Source organism: Argiope bruennichi, chromosome 9 (genome assembly GCF_947563725.1).
Source record: "Argiope bruennichi chromosome 9, qqArgBrue1.1, whole genome shotgun sequence".
Classification (NCBI taxonomy): domain Eukaryota; kingdom Metazoa; phylum Arthropoda; class Arachnida; order Araneae; family Araneidae; genus Argiope; species Argiope bruennichi.
In genome coordinates, this window is record NC_079159.1 from 18,873,604 (window position 1) to 18,900,161 (window position 26,558).

Sequence of the window (26,558 nt, forward strand, 5' to 3'; positions counted from 1 at the left end):
ATTTAGTATGACTCATTATTGCAAGGCGTGAGATATTAAAACCTGTAGAGAATTTTAAATAGAATATTATCATTCATGAAAAAAGACTCTAGAAAAATATTAATATATTTATAAGTAATATTATACTAGCCACTCGAATAGGAGCAGTTTTCCTCTATGTAAAATTCGATATAAAGCATAAGAGTTTTTTGATAAAAGGTAAAAATAAAGCATTTTGGAATTTTATTTACGAGAAAGAGATTTATAATGATTATCTCACATATTTTTTTAATAATTTATATCTGTTTCAATACCACACCTATATTTTATGGGCATCTATTCATATTTATGTAGGTCACGAATAAGCAGGTTATGAAGTTTGAATTGTTTTGTATCTGAAATAAATATATAATTATAATATAGTTCATCTTCTTTAATAATAATTAGTTTGAAGTATAAAGCAAGAAATTTGGATTGAAACAATCATTCAGTTTTCATGGAATTAAAAGACAGACTATTGCTCCTAATAACTTAAGCTTTTAAAGTAAACATATATGCAATACTACAAGGTAATATATTAATAAGTTTATAAGATATGATGTTTTAAGTATGAAACTTTTTTATGAATCCAAGTTTTTCAAAAAATTCATTTAAAGTTTTCATTTGTCTAGTTTGCTTGCTCAAGGCTTTGTAACGTAAACGATGTTCGAAAGCAGATGTAATTGCCAATTCTTTCAGCATAAAAACTACTCAAAACGCATTCTAATACGTGTAGCTTGCTGATAGAACATATTATTAAATAATTCAGGGAGGTTTGCATTTGATAAAATGTTGGACAAACATTCAGTTACTTCTGGTTTCGTTTTCAGATTCAGTGGCTATAAGACATCACGTATATCAGCTTCTATTTATCGTAGAAAACCAAACACAAATTTGGAAACCCAAATAAATGGGTTTTAAAATAAAACAAAAAAAATGTGAATATTCACCAAAAACTGCCTTTTAACCTTCCGCCGGGCGCGCGAATTTTCCTTTCACGAGGGGCGCGCGTTGTAAATTGTACAACAGGTGAAAAACATTTAATTTTAGCTGCTTTATTTTAATTTTACAAAAAATTCTGCAAACGAGTAACATATAATTTATCTCTGATAACAATTTAAGAAAATATTGTACCATACATTTACATTTATTTTGCTATAATATATTAAAACAGAAGTTTAAACGTATGAAAAAGTAAATACTGCTACAATTACAAAAAATATTAATGAATAATGAATAACTAAAGAATTATAAAGTACTTTTGGACTTACAGAATAAGTCGAACATTTTACCTGCATTATTTGCTTCACATGGCAGGCATAGGATTTGCTTTTTTGAATGTTGTTTACATATGAACCTTACGCATTTGTTACACCTCACTGTAGAGGAGGAATTTTTCATCCGTCCATACATGTAGCACGAGCCTCTCTTTTGTGGAGGAATAATTTGATTTGAAGTTTCTTCTTCCAAATTTTCATTTGAACGATAAATATCAAGGAAAGCCGACACATCACGAGGTAAAGAGGATATTTGAGCTCTAGATATGAGATGTTCTTTCATCAGGGATTTTGAGAGTGCTCTCAAGAAAATAATTCTTCGGCTGGGCTCATCATCAACATTGTTCAGTAGAAATAATATGTGTAAATTTATACCAGCAATGTTCACCATAATATAAAATAATACAAGAGGCCACCGTCGTGTTATTCGAGACACAGATTAAGACGCACACATTTTATCGCAGGTGTCAACACCTCCTTTTGTCATATTGTAATCAAGAATTACTTCAGGTTTTCCACTGTCTCCATCAATTTCAGCTTTATCGTGAAGGCTAGATACTAATACCACTGCTTTGTTTTTCTTCGGTACATATGAAACGAGTGTTTTATTTTTCTGAAAACCAAAGATAAAAGTACCCACAATTCTATGTTTTCCGGGCAAAAATTCTGCGAGAATTTCTTTTTTTTATTTTTCTTTACAGTTCCAATGAAAGTAATTTTCTTCCCTAATAAGTAATCAACAAGTGGAAAACTAGTGTACCAGTTGTCAGTGGTAAGATTTTTATTAGAGTTTTCAATGGGCATTACTAGACGCTTGCCAATGTCTAATGGTTTATTCTCAACTGTGAAAAGTCCAGGCGGCTGTTTTCCGATATAAATTTCCATATTGCTACAATAAAATGTTTCAGCATCACATAATGTGAATATTTTGATGCCGTACTTAGCAGGCTTGTTCGGAATGTATTGAATCCAAGAGCAACGTCCTCTGAAAGGATGTAACATCTCATCAATTGTTACAAAAGATTTCAAGCAATTTTGAACAAATGAATCCCAAATGGATCGGATGACAGCTAATTTTTCTGATTTTCTCCTTTCAGCTCTAGTATCTATATTATCGAATTGAATACAGCGATGTAAAAACAAAAACCGCTTATAACTCATAGCTGCTCTCAGTATTTGAATTCCAGTTCCATCAGAAGCCCAGAGCTGCTCAACATTTGTATGTTGGCTTTTCATTGTGCCTATAAAATAAAGCAATCCCATCAAAGCCATAAATTCACTTCTTCACGTTTGTTTACAGTCACGTTTCTGATAATATTTAGCTTCTACACCTTGTATATATTTATTTGTGCAATAAATTACTTCATCAATCATACTCAGATCAATCAATTTCAGAAAATTTCAATTTCGGAAGCAGTTTCTTTTGCATATGCAGTTGGTCCTGGCAGTTTCTTTATAATATTTTTGTTCTTGGTTTTGGAGGTTTTTACGATTTCTTCTTTTTTCCATTTTGTGATTTTATCCTTTCCCGTATAACAATTTTCATCACTATTATTTTCAGTAATTTCGTCATCTGATGCAGTTATTTCAGAGTCACTGTTGTGATTTTCCTGTTCTAAATTTTCGTCACTGAAATCTGCACCATATTCAGGAAATTGCAGATCATCTTCAATATCTTCATTATCAGAATCTTCATTCAAAATTTTCATTAGGTAATCCACCATTTGTTTGTGATCTTTAAAATATTGTTTTCGTTTAGACATTTTACCTCAAATCCCATTCAAAATACTAACAATTTCACTTAGGGAGATTCTGTCGAAAAAGAATTTCACAAGCAGGCGCGCGTTGCATAATGTACAACACCGCAGATGTTTACAGCTAAAAATGACAGGTGCAGCTGATTGCGCAATCAGAAATGCAAATAACTTTCAGGAAATGTGAAGGAAGATTCGATAAACGAATACGCATGGTGATTAACGCCCTCTATTGCTAGAATTATGTTTTAAAGAAAAAACAAACCAACTGTTGTACTTTTTACAACGGCGCCCAGATGGAAGGTTAAACGTAGATAGATACCTTAATGTAACGAATTGTGTATCATAAAACAAGAATATAAAGTTTTGTAATACGTAATGAAACGACCATCGTTTCGCAGCCCAAATAAATAAATCTTAAAATCATAATAAGCCGTAGGTAGTAATCTCCCCATTACTATTCCAAAAAGAAAGAATACTTTTGTTTTCTCTCCTTCTCAAAGTCGCTCAGTTAAATTCTATAATGAGCCTACTTTCCGTTTCTAGAAATTATGTTTTGATATTGGCCAAATACTTACGACTTTAATATTTTGCAATCTTGGCTTTAAAACATCTATGATTCGCTCCCTGAAGATTACTATAATTCATCCACATAAATATGTATATATTTGGACAGCACTCACAATTGAGACATAGAACTTTAAGCAGTGTTGCTGTGAAATCACTGTTTCTGTAAATAGTTTGATATGTGTCATAAAATATTATGATTGCAAAGTTAATATTTAAAAATATTATTGTGATTCATAAGAATTCTATTTGGTTGTTAAGCATTTGAATGAGATATATATTCTTTATATAAATTATAATGATAGGATATGACAGTTTGATATGGAGGGGATTTTGGTTTCATAACAGTTTTCCTTTTATTCTTTTTCCGCAACTACAATCAACTGAAGGTAATTTATTAAACAATATTCAACTTCAATTTTTTTTCTTTCTTTTATAAATATAGTTTTTTTAATATTTTTTTTTTCTCTGTCTGGAGTTATAGGTTTTTTCATATTTCTTGAACTTGAGTGTTCTCAGTGAAATAGTTTCGGAGCTAAATTAATAGTTAATCCTGAAACAGAATAATTTTTGTTCCCATTTCTGTAGGCTAATCGATAAAGTATTTAAGAAACTAATGATCTCAAGATTATATATTTGAAAATGATTAAATTTAAAAAAATATATATGTTATTAAAAGAGAATTAGAAATTGTTTTAAAAACCTTTTTTTAATTAAATCAACTTATAATAAATATTAATTCACAAAGGAGGCAGAAATGCAAGTTCTGTGAAATCAATGAGCTTCTTCGTTAAGAAATGATTATAACAAAGAAATAACTATAGCTTCAGATTTTGCAAATATATTATTTTGATGAATAAAAATTAAAGAATTAAATTTTGTGATTTATAAATTACTAAACATTTAACAACTAAGTCATTATTTTTCAGATTGGTTGTCATCATGTTTCATCAGTATCATGTTCTGAAGGAATTGTTATTATATAACCATTATTACTGCAGATCAGAAATTTTATAGTAAATCTTTATTTTCTGGAATTCCTACAAGCTAAAAACTTATTATCTATGAAAGATTTCAGTATCTGTCTGATTATTACAATTAATATTTTATAAGTAAATAAAATTTTAAACAACATGGATACTAGTTTTTGTAATAGTTTCCTTAGATTGGAAGAGGATGTAACAATTAAGTAAGTGTTGAAAAGCGATATATAATGGATCTACGATATCCGACAACATGAAAAACTATTTCAATGATTAATAATGAACTTTGCTTCTTCAACAAAAAACTTCTGAAAGGAGTGCCTTATTTTTAATGCATTGTTGGAGGCAATTTGCAAGTTATTTTATTTTTTTTATCTCATTATTCAAACTGTAGGAACCACAAAAAGGTCACCGCCTGTCTTGACTTAGTTTCCAGGGTAAACTGAATGACAATAGTCATGGTTATGATTGATTGCTAATGGCCCTTCACAGACTACGATATAACTTCTTCCGTAGAAGGAATGTCTAATCATTGAGATGGATGTAATTCGACCCCATAACCATTACCTTATCCATTATGGAAAGGAAAGTCAATCATTTATCAGAAGCTTCTTTTTTTAATTATTTTATTTATTTTATTAATTTTCATATATTTTTTATGGTGCACAAATGTGGAATTTGAAAGTTTCAATTTTAAAAGAAAAAAAATATTAAATTTAAATATATAATACCTTATGGAGTATTAATAATTATTTTAGTTTTGTAAACTATCAAAATATAGTATATATTTAACTTAGTGTTATTTAAAAATTTCTCAATTTCCTAATTCCCCGCCGTTCTTAAAAGGACCACTTGAAGACAGCATATCTTAAAATTGCCTTGATTTGAAAAGATGGGGTAGTTAAAATATATTTTCTTATTTACACTCAATTTTATACAAATCAGTGAAATGCAATGAGCAGAATCCTGAATTACACTTATTTTCTCTTTTCATAGAGAATTCAAATAACTTACAAACAATTATTTATATTTCTTTTCCTATTGTTGAATATATATATACGGAATGGCGGAATACAACGAATTCAGCAGTCACTTCGTATGTAATTTATTAATAAATATTTATGGTAATCCAGATATTGAGCATTTCAAATTATTTATTAATTTGCAATGAAAAGTGAAAAGTATTTATCATGATATTAATATACATCTTGTATATGGATACATGAAAAAACACAACGCATAATAAAAAGTTACTATTTAGAAATAATGAACGTTGCAAAATATTTAAGGATCCTTTTAAAAATATTAACTTTTTATTTACAGCTGCATATTTCTTTGAAGTTCGTATAATTTCTAAAATAATTTCAAATTATATTAAAGATCGAAATATGCTTAAAATGATATATATGCAAGAAATTAAAATTCAGAGATGAAATAAGGAAGTAATATTCTACATTATCATAATCTTACATTCGAGAAAGACGTGTTTTCCAGTTCTAGTTGAAATTTAGCGCTGTAAATGCTTGATGAAATCGATTTCTTCTATCTGAGTCGTATGATGTGATATTGACACAATATGCTTAATGTTTTGCAATCGTGTCTGTAACACATGTAAGTGAATTATTTGTGACATGTAGCTCAGCTGTATTTAATTACATATATGCGCATATATATATTTGGATAGCTGTAGCAGTTAAGCCATTTTCAAACCGTATAACTGAAACTGATATTCCGTAGAAGAAATTTGATTTTTGGGAAGCAATTTGTTTTCATTTTCAAAACATCATGATCGCTAAGGTAATGTTACAAAAATGCTTTCAGTCATTCATTATAGCAACTTATTTTTCAATTTATTATGAATTTAATTTTTCATATACTTTTTAATATTTAAAAAAAAATATTTTCTGTACTAAATATTATGAAATTTTTAAATTATTTATTACGTTGATTAACAACTACGCAAATTAAATGATTACGTTGAAAAGTCGATTTTTTTGAGCAATTATGGATTGTTTTTTTATTTAATATCTTTTATGTTAGAATAGATTTCTTGATAAAACCTTTGTTATTTTGTTTCTATCGTTTGGAATTGATTTTTATATTTGAATTTACATAGGTTTTAATGATGTTTTGCATCTTTAGATGCTGTTTTCTTAAATATAGAACGTGACTGATTTTTTTTTAAAGAAAAACTTTATAAATTCAAACTTAATGCATATTTTTTGTTCAAATTTGGTATAAGAATTTCTCAATGCAATGCAGTTCCTGAACTAGGCAATAAGTGATCGATTCATTTAGAAATATTTTGATTGTTTTTAGTGCTTTACCATGTGTAAAAGCCGGCGTCCTGGCATAGGGGTAGCGTGTCTATTATTCGAATACCAGTTCGGGCATGGTTATTCCTCTTCTGTGTTCTATCTGTAAGGTTGTGTGAATCTGCCCCCCTGTAAAAAGGGATTGTTCAAGCGACTGTGACGCATAAAGTAGCTTAATCGGACTCTTGGCCCTAATTGGAGCTACTAAAGAAACAAGAGACGCTCATTCGGCTTAAATCGCTGACAGATAACTGTTAGCGGGCGTGTAAAGTACCGTAGATCACAACAAAAATGTGTAAAAAAAATTCGTGTTATTCATTAGCCAAATCCGATTTCTTAAAGAATAGATAAATATAAATTATGTTTTAATTCTGAATGTGAATAATACATCTTAAGCCATCTGTAAAATGTGAAGCAAATCGTTTGATAAACTTCTAAATTAGTATAATTTTACTTTATACTTCTTTTAGTGAAAAAAGCGTCCTTTTTTCTATTATTTAAACACAATTATACTTTTGCAATATGTTATAATCATAATGCTAATTCTTTTCAGATATTATTTTTCGCAATTCTAAGTGCAGCTGTGCTTGCCAAAAGTCATCCGCCTCCGGTAAGAATTTGCATGCATTCTGATGTTTATAACGTTAATTAAATTTGGGAATATACAAATTTATATATAGGAACTTAAATGCAGAGATGACTAATAGAAAGTAATTTAAATCTGGAGATTATGTAATTATTCATTCCTCCTATAAATTAACTGGGTTAAAAATAAAATTATTTTCCAAAAATTATAAATTTTAATCTCTTTTTTCATTGATTAAAATAATAAATAAAAATTTATTATTTTAATCTCTTTGATTCATTGATGATTCGTCCTGTGGTCCTCCCCCATTTTCATATTTCAGTACACATGCCATATCTTCAAAATGCATTTAATGGCTTTTCATTGCACTTAGTTACATGTACAATTTTTAAAACTTTTTATAGTAATGAATAAAAAATCACAATGTGTTTATCTTTTGCCATTAAAACAGTTGATGAAACATATTTCGTAGAACATTTCAATAAAAAATAAGAGATGATTTCTCATTTGGAACCATTAAAATTCATTAAAAAGTGAATTAAAATTTGTCGAATTCGAAATATATATTGTGTTCTTTGAGATCAATTTTGTTATTTTTGAAAATGTTTTCCTAAATTTTAGATTACTATTATTTATAAAATAAAATTTTTAAAATTAGTTGAACAAAATATAAGAGGCATAGTAATAAAATATTTATGGAAATTATATTAAGTCCTTTACATTGCACTGTTTTTTATAATAACAAATTTTTACTATCACAAAAACTGCTTTTATTAAAAACACCTTTTTTTGAGGAAAGGATTTTATAAATTTTAAATTAATTTTTTTCATAAACGGTTTTAAATTTACGTTTTTTGGGAAAAATGTTTTATAAATTTTAATTAATTTTCTTCATAAAGCTATATTTTTGAAATTATTTAAACAATTTATAAGCGGTATACTAATAACATTTTAATGGAAATTATAAGAGTCTTTAATAATACACTTCAACTTTTTGCTCATGAAAGATTATTTTACTGTTATAGAAAATGCTTTTTACTACAATATATTTTTTCAAAGAAAGATCAAACGGAAATCCATAGATAGAATTTTTTATTTCTTTTTTACAAACCTATATTAGTTTAAAATTAAGCATAAAAAATAATGTTCACATAGAAAAACTGAATGAGAAACTCGAGAAGATCGATAAAGAAAAAAAAAATTAAGAAATTAATTCTTTACTCCAGCCATTTTTTTTCTAATAACTTTTTTCACGCTTTATAAAATACAATTTTTCATTATTTAGGCATAAATCGTTGCCTGAAGTTGTGGTTACTAACATTTATCGGTAATTTTGTATTGATATCTCGCAGAAAATTGTAATCAAACATTTAAGACTGCTAAATATTTCAGCACCATCACCATCACCACCATCACCATCTCCCACCTTGCAAATTTGACGATGACATTGACTGCAAGGGATATCTACCCAGACATGACGTTCGAGGAAACTACGATTTTGCTGACCAAATTGGCATCAACTGAGAGGTTAATTACGTAACTGATAAAAATGGATTCAAGACTACTGTGAAGACAGATGGACTAAGAACAGCAAATCAGAATGCAGCAGAAGCTAAATTACATTCCAAATCTATTATGCTCGTGATCATCAAGAACTTCAGAAACAGGGATATCATCATCAGGAGCATCACCATAGTCACGCTCCGATGTATCATAATGAAGGAAACCATCATGAACCTTCTAAAGATTAATTTAGTGACAGGAATTTTGTTATAAACATTGAAAGGCATATTCTTTGATCTTTGTGATTAATTCTTTGTTGCCTGGGGGATTTCCTTTTCTTTAATTTTTTAATATATAAAATAAATTTACTTCCTTTCATTGCATAAAATAAAAATAATTTCTTTCATTATTTTTTATTCTTATTTTTTGTTGTTCATAACAGAGAAATTTATATTATATATATAAATTAATTTATGTTCATATTAAAAAATTAAATCGGAGTTTTAAAGAGAATTGGAATTTGAAATTAGTACTTACAATTTTTTTTTCTCCATAATTCAGTCTGAAGTAAAAATAAATAACTTCAAAAGTTATATATTGTACATATAGAGTCTCAAGAATAGTGCAAATTTTATAGAGAAGTTTAAGAAATTCTACTTAGTTAAATGGTTAGCAGTCCAATAAAATAAGAATATTTTAAAGGATACATATATTGCGTTAAAATCCTTACGTGAACCATGAAGTTTAGGTAAAAAAAATTCATTTTCAGCATTTTTTTTTGTTGTAAAATCTAAGCTTTTGGATGTTTTCCATAAAATCCTTCTGTGTTTTAACAGCATGGAACAAACAAATTATGAAATTCAGCACTGATTTATAACTGAAGTTATTATGTTGATAAACAAATACTTTGTTATTGTATTGCAATTTTTGAAATAATGAATAAAAACTTAAAACTTATGAATAAGTTCTAAAGATAAGAGTTTTAATCAAATGCTGTATGGATTTTAAAGAATAAGGAAGATGGCCTAACAACTAACAAAACAAGCTTGGCATTTTTAAGTTTGCTAAAACAAGCAATATATAATATTAACTTTTTTTGAATTTGTGAAGAAGCCAGAAAAACAATCATTGTTTTGAAACGTGTTTATTAAATTGAAGTGAAACTTTTCCTTTATGTCTGAACTTTTACAAAATCATACGAAATATTTAAAAAAAAAACTATGAATATGCTTTAGGAACATGAATGTTCATATTCATGAATTTTATAAATGAATGTTTAATGAAAGAACACTAAGGATAGATAAAAATGACAGAAGTAAAAAATATCATCTTTACAAGCCAAAAAAATATTATCCGAAGTTATTAGAATTTTTATATTTACTGACAATTTGAATTATCATTGTTACTAATTATTCAAATTTCCATTTGAAGATTTCGTACCTAATATAAATTTAATTTCTTCTCTTACATTTTTGAACTTTCAAGTTTTTAGTAATGTAACTAGTTCTATTAATCACTAGAAGCATTATACATTTATATTCATTTAGTTTCCTTGTTAATTTTCTGTTTCTTCTCCAAATTATTGAATTTTAACTAGGACATAATTAAACTTTAACTAATTCAACAATTTGCTTGCTGAACGAGGAACGTTCGTGCTCTGAAGTATTCAATCCTATTTTTCAAAGTATATCTATATCAATTTTGATAGCTATATATATTATATATATAATCTTTTATGTTTGAAAATTGTATGTACTGCAGAATATGTTTCATGTTTTATATAAAATATCACATGATTCTTCAATAACAATAATGCACTGAACAGAATCAAAACGTCAAGTTAAAAGAGTAATGACATAAAAGTTCTTAAAAATGATCGAAATTTAAAGTGTTTTCATTATTATTCACTTGCGAAATCAAACGTTAATTGTAATTGTCTTGGTAATCAAATTTTTTTATAGCATGAGTGAAATGAAACCACATTCAATATGAAAATATCGACTATTTTATTCAGTAACAATAAAAGAAATCCTTGGATGAATTATTAGTTATAACAATGGGAAAGATGTGAATTACATTTGTGATTTAGAAAATATTTTGAAAGACAGTCCATTTTTAAGAATATATTTAAAATTAATTAAACGTACATTAAAAAAATTATGGTCAATAAATTGATGCAATTGGAAAGATAATTTATGAATTGTAAGATGTTAAATATACTTTTTATTATATATTTTCAGAAATTATCAATTAAACGCCAAACCTAAATTAATTTTTAATTCATTCCACTTTTTAATGAAATAGCTCTGAGGTATGCATTCCCATTTTTCAAAGTATATCTCTGTCAATTTTAATAGCTATAGGACTAGCGGTGTGTCGTAGAAAGCGAGAACACATACGCATGCGCGGGCACACAAACACACATACTCGCATTACCTTTCATTTTAGTAGAGATTAATTCAATATTAAAGAACTTGAAGTCAGTAATATTAAATGTAAAGGTATTTCGAAGAAATTGTTTTTCATTTTAGCAATAAAGGGAAAATAATGTAGTTTGAATTCGATCCCTTGATTTACTACATTATTAAAGATAATTTATACTGCTGCTTTAAGAACGCACTGTCTGTTACACGCTAAATCCGTCATGACCAAACGTTCTCCCGCTGGTGTGGTGTGGAGAGGGGGGTGCCAGCACAGGTGTCGTCCTCATCATCTGACCGCGGTTCAAAATTACGTCTGACCAAAAATAGCCCAAGTGTTTCTTCAAAAGAGACGTTAATATAACTAAACTAAACTAAACCAATTAAGAACTCACTGTTCGCACAAGTATTGCAAATTTCACACAAGTACTGCAAACTTCAGAAATCATAGCGTTAAACTCCTACTGTAGTATGTATGGTCCAAAAAATGGTTTCGTTAGAATGATTAAGAACTCCTAAAGCTCATTTTCTTAAAATTGATGAAAAAGTTAATCCCAGGAAAAAATGCATCAAAACATGTATATCATAAATAAAGCACCTGGAATGCTTTATTAAGGAATGCACTATTATTTCTATAAATATCTTTTGTTATGCTATTATCTTTTAATGTGTAAATAAACGACATCGATGGATGAAAAAAAGTTATGCCTCTATCTCGAATCATCATAAAATAAAACTATTTGAAACATGTTAAGTTTGTCTTGTTTTTGTCAGGAATGATTGCATCGTCTGTCTGTCTGGCTTATTATTAGATTCTTTCCTTTATTAAAAGACTAAAGACTTTCATTAGCGACAGATGAATCCATACCAAGTATTTAGCTCATTGGGATGTTAGTTGAATATCGATTGTAAAACTTCACACATGCAACATTGAAAAGTAAAAAATAATTATTTAAAAAAAGAACATTTGTTGATATACCACATTTTCAAATTCACATATAAAAATATAAAATTTCTTTTAGTTCTATACAAATTTATAACCCAACATAGAGAATTTAAAAGAAGTATTAAAAATTTCAAAAATTCACCGTTTAAAAATTGTTTGTTCATTTCAAAACGCGGTAGTATATTAAATTTTTTAAAAAAATATTCATATTTTTTTAAACAGATTTGTTTTAGAGATACTTTTATTAAATATGATGATGTATACATGTAAATGTTATCTACATAAATTCAAAAACTTTCGTACTTCACTTCAGTAATGCATAGTGGGAAATAGAAAAAGAAATGCTTCTAAATATTATCGTTTGTAATTATTTGTATGTGAATTATTAACATTAGTAAGAAATGTTTCTGTAATATTTTAAATGGAATAATTACCAATGTATGTAGGGGAAAAAAGCGAGTGACTGAAATATCACAGCATTATTAAAATGTTCTATCATCTAGTTTTTTACGAACAAATAAATACAGATCAACTAAAAAAAAATTAAATTTTGATTAATTTGAATTTTAAGAGCGTGTATAAGTTGGTTCGATACTTTCATCGTTTAAACATGCATACCGTTGTGGAAATGGAATCATTATTAAATTTAACTAGACATATTTATGAACCGAAATTACAACGAATGTTGTAAAATATATAATTTATTGAACAAAAGCACTAAAAATATATCTACTTAGTCAAATTAATGAAGAAAATACAGTAATATACAGTTCTTATAATACAATAATAAATTCATCTGACTATTACAGATAAATTTTCAAATACAAACATTTTCATTTTTTTTTAAATATTTTTATGTTTACCATAGAAAGGTAGAATATATAAATAATTATTACATATTTTATGAATGCAAATATCCTTTAATATTACATATAGCAAACCTTAATAAAGAAAATTCATATTAGAGACAAATTTGAATAGGTCACAGTTTAAGTTTATACAATATGTTAAAAAGTATTAATTATTCAATTTCCACAATACCCAAAATATTGTGAAAGTTTATTTTGTAATGCATTAAAATATGACATTGCTTTAATATTGTAAACAGCGAAAACTGGAATAGTAATTTTCCTTCTTCCCTAACATAGCCAAAAGGAGATATGAAGTTTTGAGACCATTTTAACTAGATATAGTTAGAAAATGCACTGCATGCTCTCTTATTATATTTTAATATGGTACAAATAATGCAATCAGAATGAAAGGCAAAACATTTTATTTTAATGATTTTATTTTTTATAGAGAATCTATATAATCTTCTGACCTATATAATCTGATTCTAAAAATATTTCTCAAAAATATTTGGGTAATTTTCATCGAGAATATTTTATGACTTTTATTTTCTTAAAGCGAAAAATGCAGTCATTTATTTAATTAGTACCTGAGAGACTAAACTTCGTTCGTTAATTTTTTTTTCGCCGAAGTTCAAGAAATTCGGATTAAGGTTGGCGAAGTTCAAGGATTTTCTTCGATATTTTCTTGAAATAAACCTTGGTTGCATTAATTAAAATTAAATGTTTTTCTCAAAGTTTTCCTAGGCAGTGTAAAGCGCACAAGTTGGCTACAAGTACGCATTTTAAGTAAAACGTACTAGTTTCTTCGTCAAACCAAAGAAAACATTTCCAACATTGATTAGATGCGCAAATTCGATAACGTTATTTGTACGACAAGTTTATTGATTAACGCAATAATTGCGTGCAGTTATTGGATGTGAGCCGAACGTATTCGCATTCGAATAATGTCAAATAGCACAATCTCACAAAATTTAAGGTATCATTCTATGATTATATCCTACGGCAGGTTATCCCCCAAAGGCAACAATACAAGTACCACAAGCATTTAAGAGATGGTGCAACATGACATTGTCAGCATGAGAGCAGATAGAAATAGACTCTAATAGCATAAAAAAAATGTGTGTGTGTGAAATCGCGTATTTGCAGATAGATACTTATATATTTAAACTTAAAAAGCAAAAGCTTACCTAAATATAAATTGGATCCAAATCATTAGAACAATTTCTAAGATACACGAAATAAAATTTTATATTATCTATACTTATAATAAAGCTCAATGTGTGTGTGTGTGTGTGTGTGTGTGTGTGTGTGTGTGTGTGTGTGTGTGTGTGTGTGTGTGTGTGTGTGTGTTGGCGCTCTACAGGCCAGACCGTTTGACATACAGCTACCAAATTTGGTACATGTATACCTTGGAGGTTGGGAATGTGCACCTGGGGTTTCTTTTTTCGAATTTTTAATTAGAATTTTAATTATTAATTAAAAACTAACTTTCCCGCCAAAAGAATCTTCCATTTTCCCCACCGCCAACTTTTCCGCCAAAAAAATCTTCCATTATCCCCAGCGCCAAACGAGAAAGGCTTCAGTTTTTTTTTTTCTCCCAACAGTAATGAGGCTAGGGTTAAAATTTTTCGGCGGATTATTTCAATCGGTTCTGTTTATTTTCTTAATGTTTGATGCATTTAATATTAAACATTGTTAATGAATCAATCTTTCAGATTCCTTCTGAAGTACTTTTGAATTAAAATAAAGCAGAATAAAGGAAATTAAAAATGTCTAATCCGCATAGCGTTACCCCAACTGGCGTAGAAAAAATCACGTATTTGCGTTACGTAATCAGCGAAGAAAATTCACGCATGCGCATTCTGTTCTGATTGTTGCCATGACAACGTTATCAATGGATGATTTAAATTATTTTTGGGTTAGTTGCATGCTTTTGTAAGTAAATTGTATTTATGTTAGTTATATATTTTTTGTATATGCTTATAGTTTTAAGTACATCGTTTTTTAAGTAGTTTTTTTAAAACCTGTTTTCAACCGTTTATTTTAAACGATTCGTTTTATTTTCTTAGTGTTTGATGCATTTAAATTTAAACATTGTTAATTAATCGATCTGCTCATAATGAATCTAAGAAAATTTTGTTGACCAACTCTTGAGATATTACATAAATTTAAAAAGATATTCTTTAGTGCCCATAAAGTTTAAACGCTGAGTGACTCTATTTTCAGTAATCAGATTATAAAAAAATGCTTTGTTTCAGTAAAAAATATTATTATATTAATTGAAGATAAATTCTTTCCACTTTAATTTAAAGCATAAATTCTACGGGTGCTAACAGAAAATGAGAGAGATACATATTACGTTATGACTGAAGGCCTTTATAATATTATGAATGAATTATATGATAATCAAAATTTGAAGTTTTTAAATATTTTGATGAAGAAGCTATTAAAGTAGAAATTGCATAAAATATTTAATTATTAAAATTTTAACGAACATTAAGATTGGCGAACCGGCTGGTCGCCAAAGGCGGCTAGTATATATATAAATTTTATGTGTGTGTGTATTATATATATATATATATTATATATATGTATATAATATACATATATAATACACACACACACTCATACAAGAACTGCTCATTTAAAATTATACGCTAGTATTTTACACAAAATAGAATTATATTTTATAATGATATTATTATATCTCGAATATATATAATATATATAAATATATCTATACACACATCAAATCATCTTTATTATGCAAGAAAATGTTTGTCTTTAGAAACATCAAAATTGAATCTTTTGAATTCATATGATTTTAAAATTAATTTCTAACGAGTTTATATCCAAAAAATAACGAAATATATTAAAAAAAATCAACAAATAATATTTAACGGATGAAATAAGGAAATAATTTTCTTCATTTCCATAATCTGCCGTTCAAGAAACACGGGTTTTTATTTTGGTTCTTTTCAGAAGTTATTGTGTTAAATGCTTGATTAAATTTGTTTTACCTTTCTGAGAAATGCAATGTGATATTGACCTAATATTCTTAATATTTTACATTCATGACCTTAAAACCTGTAAGGAAACTGTTCGTACCATATGGTTCAGTTATATCCCACCGCAATTATACGTTTATATATACTTGTCCAGCCATCGCATTTAAGTCATTCATTGATAGTAGAAGCAGATTCAGTATTGCTTAGCAGAAGCTCGTTTTGAGAGACAACTTTAGACTTTAAAACATCATGATCACTAAGGTAAGATATTCATCAAACTTTTAGATGACTGCAATTATTACAGTTTATCTGTCATATGATTGCTAAATATGTAAATAATATATAACTATAATCAACTTAGTCTTTTTTTAAAAACTCATACCTACAATTTGTATTTATTCAATATAGAAAAACTTGACCACTTTAATTAGAATCATCTCAAAGAACTATTAATTCTAATATATTGTGAATTGTTTTAATTAAAATATAATTCATAATCATCTTCTGCCATCATCATTAAAATACATTTTATGATTAATATATTGTCCATAATTTGTTCCAGGTTTTATTTCTAGCAACTCTTAGTGCTGTTGCCCATGCTAGTCACCAGGAACATCAAGAGGTATGAGATTCTTTATGAATATTTATAATATTAGAAATTAGACAATCATACATTTTTGTAAACAAAAATTAAAAGAAGTTTATAATAGAGAGATTGCTAACAGAAAACTTAACATATAACTAGCTTTTAATAATTAAGAATTAATAAATTAATTTTATGGTTAAATAATTTTTTAGAAACGTAAATAGAATAAACTTTTTAAAGTGAATGAAATAACATTTCATATATATACGCCAATTTAATGTTTTTTCATTTAATCTCGACATATATTATTATATTGTTTCGCCTCTCTTCCGCTTTTAAAAGTATTGATGGCATTTCTTTGAAATGCTTTAAATAACTGTTATTTGATTTTATTAAGAAAAAACTTTTTTTCCATACATTTATATCTATAAACTAAATATTAAAATCTGAATATAATTTAAATATTTCTCTTCCAAGACGTCGAAGGAAGAAAAATTAATTAAAATAAAGAAGTTAAGTGGAAAATTTCAAATATAGATTTTTAAAAACTCGATCATGGAAACAAAAATATATTCTGAATTTTAAATAGTTTTATTTCAGCTGTTTTTAAATAATTAATTCATATTTTAAGTCACCTTCACAAACATTTTTTTTAAATATCTGGAGCAGTTATTTTTTAAACATTTAAAATTGTTTAATATATTACAGCACCATCATCACCATCCCCAACCATACAAATTCGGCTACGAAATCAAAGATCACCATGGATCTCAACACAGACATGAGCATGGAGACGGTCAAGGACATGTTCAAGGAAATTACGGTTTCACTGACCACAGAGGTATCCACAGAGAAGTCCACTACGTAGCTGACAAAAGTGGATTCAGGGCTACTGTGAAAACCAACGAACCTGGAACAGCCAATCAGGACCCAGCTGATGTTAAATTGCATTCCGATGCTCATTATACTCATCATCAGGAACCTCACAAACAGGGGCACCATCATCAGGAGCATCATCATCAACATGGACATGCTCAAGTGTATCACCATCAAGCAAACCATCATGGACATTATCAAGGTTAAATTATTCGCAAGGTTAAATTATTCGATTTGCCTTGCAAATATTAAACGGAACTTTTTTGGTCCTTGGAATTTATTCTTTGTTGCCAAAGGGAACGCCCCCCTCCTTTTTAAAATTCTTCGATGCATAAGTGTGTTTTCGTTCATTCCATTGCATAAATAAAATCTGTTTTTTAGATCATTTTTCACTGTGAATCATTTTTCTTCATATATATTTAAATTAATGTATGCGAAAATGGAGTTAATGTAAAGCGTATAGAAAATGAAAGAAAGTTTTAAATATATATTCTAAACGCCGCCTAAAGGAAATAAAAATTTGAAATCAGTAGTTACTAAAATGAGTATAGTTTTCAAATTTCAATTTTATTTACACTTAAATAACTTTTAAAACCCTCTCACTTCTAGCCGGGCAGTTTCGGGTGCTTTGGAAATTATCTTATAACCTCCAAGTGAGTCAGTTTTGGGCACCCGCTTGAATTTCAGGGGAGATGGGTATTAAAAGCGGTTACTGTGTTATGCACTCCAGGAGGTCCGTGTTATCTCTAACGATCACAGAAGATTCCTCTGTGCTTTAAGGTGGTATGTTTAGGGAGGGATTCACAAAATACGTTGTTTGCACATATTTTGTGTTTTGAAAGAGTTTTAAGTTTCTATTTCCACGTATTGTTATTTCAAAATCGAAAAGATTTTATGGCTATCTATAAAAGAAATTTTCCACTGAAGTTCTCTGTTAACAATGAATGATATGTACGGATACCGGCACATTGTTTAATTTTCGGATATGCATCAGAAACTCGTTTCAATATTAATACTATTGTAAAGATACAAAGGCAAAGAATTGCATTGACTCTGATGCCTATTCACTGGTCTCAAAAATGGGTAGCGACACTTGTTACTGTGGAGGGAAGTCGTTTTATATTTCTAGCGTCTTATTCTGTCATCAAAGGACTGTCGGAATTTTTTGATGCCAAGTACAAACTACGACTTTCAAATAGCATTAAATGATCCCATAAAAATTGGGAGTTTTTCTTTTTCTCTCCTTCATAGAGTGAGTTAAGTTATATAAATGGCGAATTCCTTGCACAAGAGCCATTCTACAAATTTTTCTTCAGTTGTGAATTTCTACTCTTTATTTTTACATATCGTGAATCAGTTTTTTTTTAATTATAAGAGTAATTTTTTTTTCTATTTATGAGCAAAAATAAAGTTGAATTCACTGATGAAGAAACTAAAACAGTTTTATCTGCTACTGATGAAAGCGACAGTGATCTGACAAGCGAAGATTATGATTGACCAAAAATTGATGTTTTAGCTGATCGTTTGGAACATTTTCTCAAATTTCATTCACTTTTCTTATTTTATTGTAAAATGAAGTTTTACAATAATCCCGTCTATTTTCTGAATTATTTTGATGTACAAAAAAATTAAGCTGTAGCATTTGACATATTATCTACGACTGACAAACAATTGTTTTAATAACATTTTAAAAGTTTAATAAAAATAATATGAAGTTTTTTTGTTTTTTTTTGTAGATATTTGTCCAACTTTTATTTCAATCATCGAAAAGCGAATTACTAAAAATTTACGCGTGATTCGCTCATGCGTAAATTTGTGGAAATTAATATAGAACTTTCTTTCAAAAATTCATTTTATATCATTGTAGTAAGATCTTGTCTTAACAATACTATAGAAAACTAAAAATAGCATCTTAAAATCAAAATTCAGTTTGAAACGTTTAGCATGACCGTTTATGCTGAAAAGTAATATTTATGATGAACTAAAGTAAAATATTTAGGCTGAAAACTGAAGGAATGTATTTGAGAAATATATTTCGCTGAGTAATTTTTTTTTTCGTGATTTTATTGAACAATTTTTTGTATGTCAATATTAAATGAAGTTTTAAAAACATATTATCTCATTTATAGAATTGCTTTGATAGATGAGATTTATAGTGTTTGACTTAAGGTAGTATCTTGGTTTGAGAAAAATTTTAAAAGATTTGTAAAAATGAGTTGCAATATCAAGATTTTTTTGGAATGTATATTTTTCTCACACTCTTTTTCAATGATTTAAGTAAAAATAAGAATGTGTAAGGTTTTGGAAGCAAATTGGGAAAACTTTTTTAAAAAAATTTACTTAAATGTCTAAAAATCTCTTTGCATTACGATCGAAAATTCAAAATAATATTTTATATTCAAAAATTCAATGAGCATAACAGTTTATATTTTTTTTAAAAAAATGTAATACTGAGATAATAAATAAATTAATTCTTAACTGAGTGTCAAAAGAACGAATTACTTTCGAAATGTGTTTCAAAAGGTACTGTTTCCACATTTTTTTTTATATTTTTTATTCAAGGGATGTTTTTATTTCAATATTAAATTAAGATTTAAAAAGTTATCTCGTCTATTTCTGAATTGCATTGACATCTATACCATGTAAAAAATATCCTAATTGAATTCATATATACACTATGTAAGTCATATATTACTAATATAAGTCATATAAAAGAAATTCTAATATTTGACGTATTATTCAGTTTTGCAAAAAAAAAAAATGAATTAATATTCTAAAAGCATATCGAAAATTAGATTTAAGAAGTAATGATGTTTTTGAAATTGATAATAATGCCTGCTTTTATTTCAATGATTTAAATGGTTTTGAAATCTAATAGAAATTTAAAAAAAAAAACTATTTTCTGAATTATATTATAAAATAAATATCAAATATTTGGTGATGAATGTTGGTTGGTTGGTTGGTTGAGGTTTAATGGCGCAAGAGCCATGTTTGGCTAAACTGCGCCAATCAAATGGCAAAAATGGAAAGTTTTTAGAAACTCATGAATAAAAGATCAACCAAACAAGTGACAAAAAATCTAAAATATGGAGAACTATACGTAAATTAATATAAGATAAAAATTCTAGAAATTGTTAAAAATATTTAATGAAATCAATAGACAAATGATAATGTCAAAACTAGGGATAAAAAATCATTACAGCCTTTTGACAAGATATTTTTTTGTGTACTTGTCATGGACAGGGGTACTAACTGTCTTAGGATGAAAGGTTTTAAAATCAACCCAATGAAATGGGCTGTTTTTTAATTTTTCTTTAACAGTAAGATTATCAGTTGATGTAGGGGTTTTAAATATTACTGTTGGTTGTTCTTGCAGATAAATAACAGGGGAAGTTTCCTCAATAGTTTCATTTGGGTCATAGTCTATAGTGTCCTCAGCCGCAGACGACCCGATATCATTGTCACTTTTGTTATTACAATTATCGTCTATTGAAATGTGTTCAGAAATCGTAGAAGCTGGTAAATAATCAGTTTTATGTACAGCTTTAGAGTGATTTGTCACATGTGTTGACGCAGATTTGTTTACTTCCATAGTAGCAGAAGTCGGAACCTGCATAGGCGAGGTTACCCAAAATTTGGATTTTTCTGACATTGATTCCTTTTGGTTTTCAACTTCTTCAGAGTTTTTTTTTTTGTATTTCTTTTTCTTTGTTACTAACTGAAAATCAGCCAAATCCTGGGAAGCTGACGTAACATCACAGGCCGGAACTGACACACTTTCATTCTGAGTAATACTTAGTTTAGTTGAATTAGAATTAGATTGTATGTCGGGAATTGCAGCTGATTTTTCTAAAGCCAAAGAATCATTCAATATATTAAAAGATTTTGACTGCTTAGCTTTTGTCTGAGCTTTGGAAGCAAAGCTAGTGCCTGTAGGGGTTTGGGATTTCACAAGTTTCCGAGCTTCGGTGAAAGATATCTGATTTTTTATTTTTGTACTTATTACTTCTTTCTCAAGCAACCACGTTGGGCAATTCCTAGAATACGAGGTGTGTGCACCTTTACAGTTTACACACTTTTCTACAGAGTTGCACTGCGAACTGTACACAACGGGCGCAGGTCAGTGTCCCACGGCAAGAAGTTTTAGAATGCCCAAAACGTTGGCATTTGAAACAACGCAGTGGACTGGGGATATACGGTTTTACTGAAAGACGCATATAGCCTGCTTTAATGTATTCTGGCAGTTTTGGAAACCCAAATGTCAAAATCAAATGTTTTGTTTTATGGAGTTCGCCATTTCTCCGTATTGATATACGTCTTACATGACTCACCCCCTGGCTTTTCAATTCTTTGAGAATTTCTTCCTCTTCATCATTGAACATTTCTCCGCATTATATAACTCCCTTGGAGGAATTTAAAGAAACATGTGGAGAAACGGTGATTTGGATATCAGAGAATGACTTCAATTTCATTATATGTTGCTATTGTTTCCGGGACAGAACTTCCACTAGCAAGTCTCCGGAACGAAGCTTCTTGGTGCATTTTACTTCTCCGATATTTCCAGTGATGCTTTTTTCGACTAAGAAAAGAGATACTGAATGAAAAGTCTCATTCGTTTTGGAAACTCTTTTTATGAGAAAAAATGTTGGAAAGATAGCTGTAATTGAATTGTTTGAAACGATTTGTTGCCCACTGAAGGGAGCAGATTTCCGTTTGCCCATACGACATTGGTGGAAATTCAGGCCCGACGGCACCGCCCACCACGGAGTCCAACAAGGGAAGGCAGCCACCGGCTCTGGCCATTACCAGCCTCGACGCTTACCTTGGTGCTAGCCGGAACCTATACGCTCGGAGTTACCCCCGGGGACAGTGACCACCCTTAACGCCAAGCCCAAGGAGTAACCCCTTCGCTTGATCACTAGCATACTAACCACTCGGGTGGCTAGCGACAAGCCGATTGATACACCGGGGACCACAGTGCACCACCCGTCTAATGGGTCACCACGCACTGCAAACACGTGGGGGTATAAGCTGTCCATGAGAAGCAGGGAGCAAACAGAATGGCGACAGCTTCTCATGGAGAGCTCCCTCGCCTACCCTCGAGGGAAAGAAAAAAAAAGGAGACAGCAGAAGACGTAGTGGAGAGTAAAACGAAAAGGGAGTAAAGATCCCTGGGTACCTGGGTAAAGTAGTTCGGGATCGGGACACCCGTACTCACCTATAGTAGGTGAGCCCCTGAGGGGATTTGGTGATGAAAAAAATACCTCAATAAGTTAATGAATGATTTATAATGCATTCATCATTTTTAATAGAATACGCAAGAAATGCAGCAGCAAGTGGCATTGGTATTCCTAAAAATATGTAGCAAAAAAATTAAAAAATAAATGAATACTTTGTTATTCATTGTTAAAAATAAATGAATATCAGTTAAAACCCAATATCTAAAGGGAGATAACAATGTAGTTTATTCTTCAGTTTCCAAACCAGGCAATACATTTGTAATTTAGATGCAAAATATTTTATTATAAGGTCTTCGAATTAAACATCTTTTTAGCGAAAAAAAAAAAAAAAAAACTTAAACTTCCTTTTGAAAAAATTTCTTTAAAATTTTAAAGACACTTATGGTTTTTAAATGATATAACTTTGTTTCGTAGATTTTTTTTTCTCAATCTATTTTATTCAAAAATCCAAAAATGTAAGTACTTAATAACATTGTTTTAAAAAATCCTATACGCAATCATATGTCTTCACATCACCTAAATTCTTGAGTGAAAAAGCGTATCATAAGCATTAAATTGATTGCAATTAATTTTTAAAAAGTTTCTTCCGGTTCTGCAACTTTCAAAAAGAACCGTTTGAAGATATCAAGGGCTTGTGCACTGTGCTTCATTTAACTTCGTTGAAGATTACGATAATATATACATTTCTCTCTCTATATTTTTACTACTACGAAGACGAAATATCCGAAGAGTACTTTAATTTTTGAAAAATGTATGTTTATTAGCAAATATTATATATATGTATCAAAAATTGCTAAACTTGCCGCTTTTAGTTGTTGTTGAAGAAGTTGGCTTGTTAGAATTATTAAATACGCATATTTCCAATAGAATCTTTCGTACTTAATTTAAATTTAATGGTTTCCTTTCTATCTTTAAAATTCAATTTTTCATTCATTTAACACGTGCTATTTATAATTAGAAAAATCATACCTTCATCGTTCAGCATCGTTCTTCATTTTGCTTTATACATTTCAAAGTTTTTTCTCACTTCACCAAAATATTGAATTTTAATTTTATGTAAGACGTAATTAATGTCCAACCGATCCAATAATATGGTTGCTGAAACATGATTGCTTGAAGTGTGTATGTATTACAGAATATATTTCATGTTTTATGCAAAATATCAAAGAATGCTTCAACAAAGACTTCTCTGATTCAATAAGAAAGTGAAACGTTAACGTTAGTAATAATAATAGGAGTATAAGCTAAAACAGAAATAGAGAAGTGTTAAGCTTATAGAGTGCTTAAAAATCATCAAAATTAAAAAAAAACAGTTATTATTGCTTATATGTGAAACTAAATGTAACTGCCTTAATAAGCAAAATTGTATTTTTTTTAGAAAAAGTTATATATTTTGCTCATTAGTGATAGCAGCAAACAGTTGGAGAAATATTAATAGCAATGATGAAAACAATGTTGATTCCATTTAAGATCTGGTATATATTATAAAATTTTCTTAAAACCGTATTTAAAATTAAGCAAAGGTAGACAAAAGACCTCATGAAAATATTTTGATGTAAGTGAAAAGAAACTTTTCAAATTTTAAGATGGTATAAAATTTATTTTATTATAATTAATAATATTTCTTCATAATATTTTCAGAAGTTTTCATAGAAAAGGCTCAAATTCTATCTTTATTTTAATTAATTAAAGTTTTTAATGAAATTGCTCCGAATTGCACATTCTCACTTTCCAAAGTATATATCTATGCCAAATTTATTACTTATAGATCTAAATGTGTGTCTTGAACAGCGTCAACACATTCATTATCTTTTATTATTAGTAGAGATTAATGGAATTTTAAAAAATATAGAGAAAGTGCTATTAAATATAATTAAATTTCTGAGAAGTATTTTTGGGATTAAGCAATTTATAAGGTTACAATGCAGTATTCATTTGTTATTGATTCGAATTCAATTATATTCTCTGATATGCTGAATTAAAAAAAAATATTTACACTGATGTTTTTAGAACTTGCTATTTGCAATGGATCACTATTTGCTCATAAACATGAGAAACTACAGAAATCAATATATTAAATTCATATTACAGTATATATTGCCTATAATATTTACTTCTTTGCTTTAGAGAGATCAAGAACTCATAAAATTGGTATAAAAGACATTCACATGAAAAAATCATCGAAACATATATATATTATAAACAGTGTGGCTGGTATACTTTATCTTTCTAAACAATTTTTGTTATAGTGTCATTACATTTTAATATTCAAACAAATGACAGATGCGAGAGAAGATATTTAATACTCTAAGCATCATAGAATAGTGTGTAATTGTTTTAGGCCTAAAACGTTTATATTGTTTTACGGGTACGATTGCATAAAAATTACATCGACTAACACTCTTATAGCAACATTTAAAAGTTTCAGATTCTTTCTTTCATTAAGCGATTAAGTCTTTGATTTAAAACTTTCATTATCGATAGATGGCGCTACACCTAGTCGGTAACTAGTTTCAAATCAACTGTAAAATTTCACACATGCAGTATTAAAAAGCAGAAAATAATTATTTCAATTAAAAAAATAGTATACCACGTTTTAAAACGGATTAAAGAGTATTAAATAATTTCTGCTAATCCCATACTAATTTATAATTTGATACAGATTGCCATGAAATTTTGTGATTGAGAATTTTCAAACTTCATCCGTTAAAAACCATTAGATTTAAAAATAGAGTATATTAGTCTTTTTTTATTTAAATATTTTTTTTTTTCAAAATACATTCATATCTAGGTTTAATAGATCCTTCTTTGAGTACTTGAATTTCCAAGGGTATAAAACTGCGTTTCACTACTTTTCGTACTTCAATTCAACAGAAAGTACTGGAAAATAAATAGAAGTGCTGTTAAGTAAAGTTATTTTTTTAATTATATCCACATGAGTTATTTATATCAATCTGAAATATTTTATATTGTTTCAGATAAAATAATTCATAATCTATACAAAGAATAAAATGATTTTTATAAAACATCGCATCATGGTTAAAATCTAAACTCTACCATGTTGGTCTCCACAAAGTTAGGAATCTATATTACCTTTAAAAATTAAACGCTGATTAATTGTAATTAGTAGGCATTGCATATATTAGTTCAAATGCATTTATATTTTAAACATGTATCGCATTAAAGAAATAGAATTATTAACTTTCTCTAGGCTCATTTATTAATTTGAAATTTCATGAGCATTCAACAAAAACAGTAGGAAAACACTTATTAAGCACAAAATAACAAAGAAAAGATTTTGAAAAATGGGAAGAATGTAGAATTTGATGATAACAAATTCTACGAAAAGAGTTAATTTGAAAATAATTAAATAATTTAAATAATAGAGAGAAATTAAAAATCATCCAAATAAATACTTAATGTTCAAATGAAAAAATTAATTATTTTTCTATTATTATTTTTAAGAGATTTTTAGGAAAGTATTAATATAACATAAGAGAAAATATGATTGATACTGAGGATAAAATAAAACTATTAAATAAATAATTTAAATTATTTTGCAGAAACTGAGGAACAAATTTCAATTATTACATTATTAACATTATATATGGACAAAATTCGTCTCTTT

General features: G+C 28.4%; 2 protein-coding genes across 2 annotated transcripts; one reads left to right on the top strand and one right to left on the bottom strand.

The window, feature by feature from the left end:
• Positions 1 to 1,734: 1,734 nt before the first annotated feature.
• LOC129984870 (piggyBac transposable element-derived protein 4-like) lies at positions 1,735 to 2,531 on the bottom strand. Its single transcript, XM_056094829.1, has 2 exons — positions 1,995 to 2,531; positions 1,735 to 1,908 (listed from the first exon to the last, which is right to left on the bottom strand). Exons 1-2 carry the CDS (start codon positions 2,529 to 2,531, stop codon positions 1,735 to 1,737), a joined length of 711 nt encoding a protein of 236 aa, XP_055950804.1.
• Positions 2,532 to 16,477: 13,946 nt separating this feature from the next.
• Positions 16,478 to 17,897, top strand: LOC129984871 (cuticle protein 16.8-like). Its single transcript, XM_056094830.1, has 3 exons — positions 16,478 to 16,489; positions 16,791 to 16,850; positions 17,523 to 17,897. The coding sequence occupies exons 1-3, from the start codon at positions 16,478 to 16,480 to the stop codon at positions 17,895 to 17,897; spliced, it is 447 nt and encodes a 148-aa protein (XP_055950805.1).
• The last annotated feature ends 8,661 nt before the right edge of the window (positions 17,898 to 26,558 follow it).

Excerpts from the sequence above, each read along its gene's own strand:
- LOC129984870 (XM_056094829.1), bottom strand. The coding sequence starts at position 2,531 with ATGAAAAGCCAACATACAAATGTTGAGCAGCTCTGGGCTTCTGATGGA. Across the intron at positions 1,909-1,994 it reads AAATTACTTTCATTGGAACT|AAAAATAAAACACTCGTTTC; the intron begins GTAAAGAAAAAT and ends TTTGGTTTTCAG.
- LOC129984871 (XM_056094830.1), top strand. Across the intron at positions 16,851-17,522 it reads GTCACCAGGAACATCAAGAG|CACCATCATCACCATCCCCA; the intron begins GTATGAGATTCT and ends AATATATTACAG.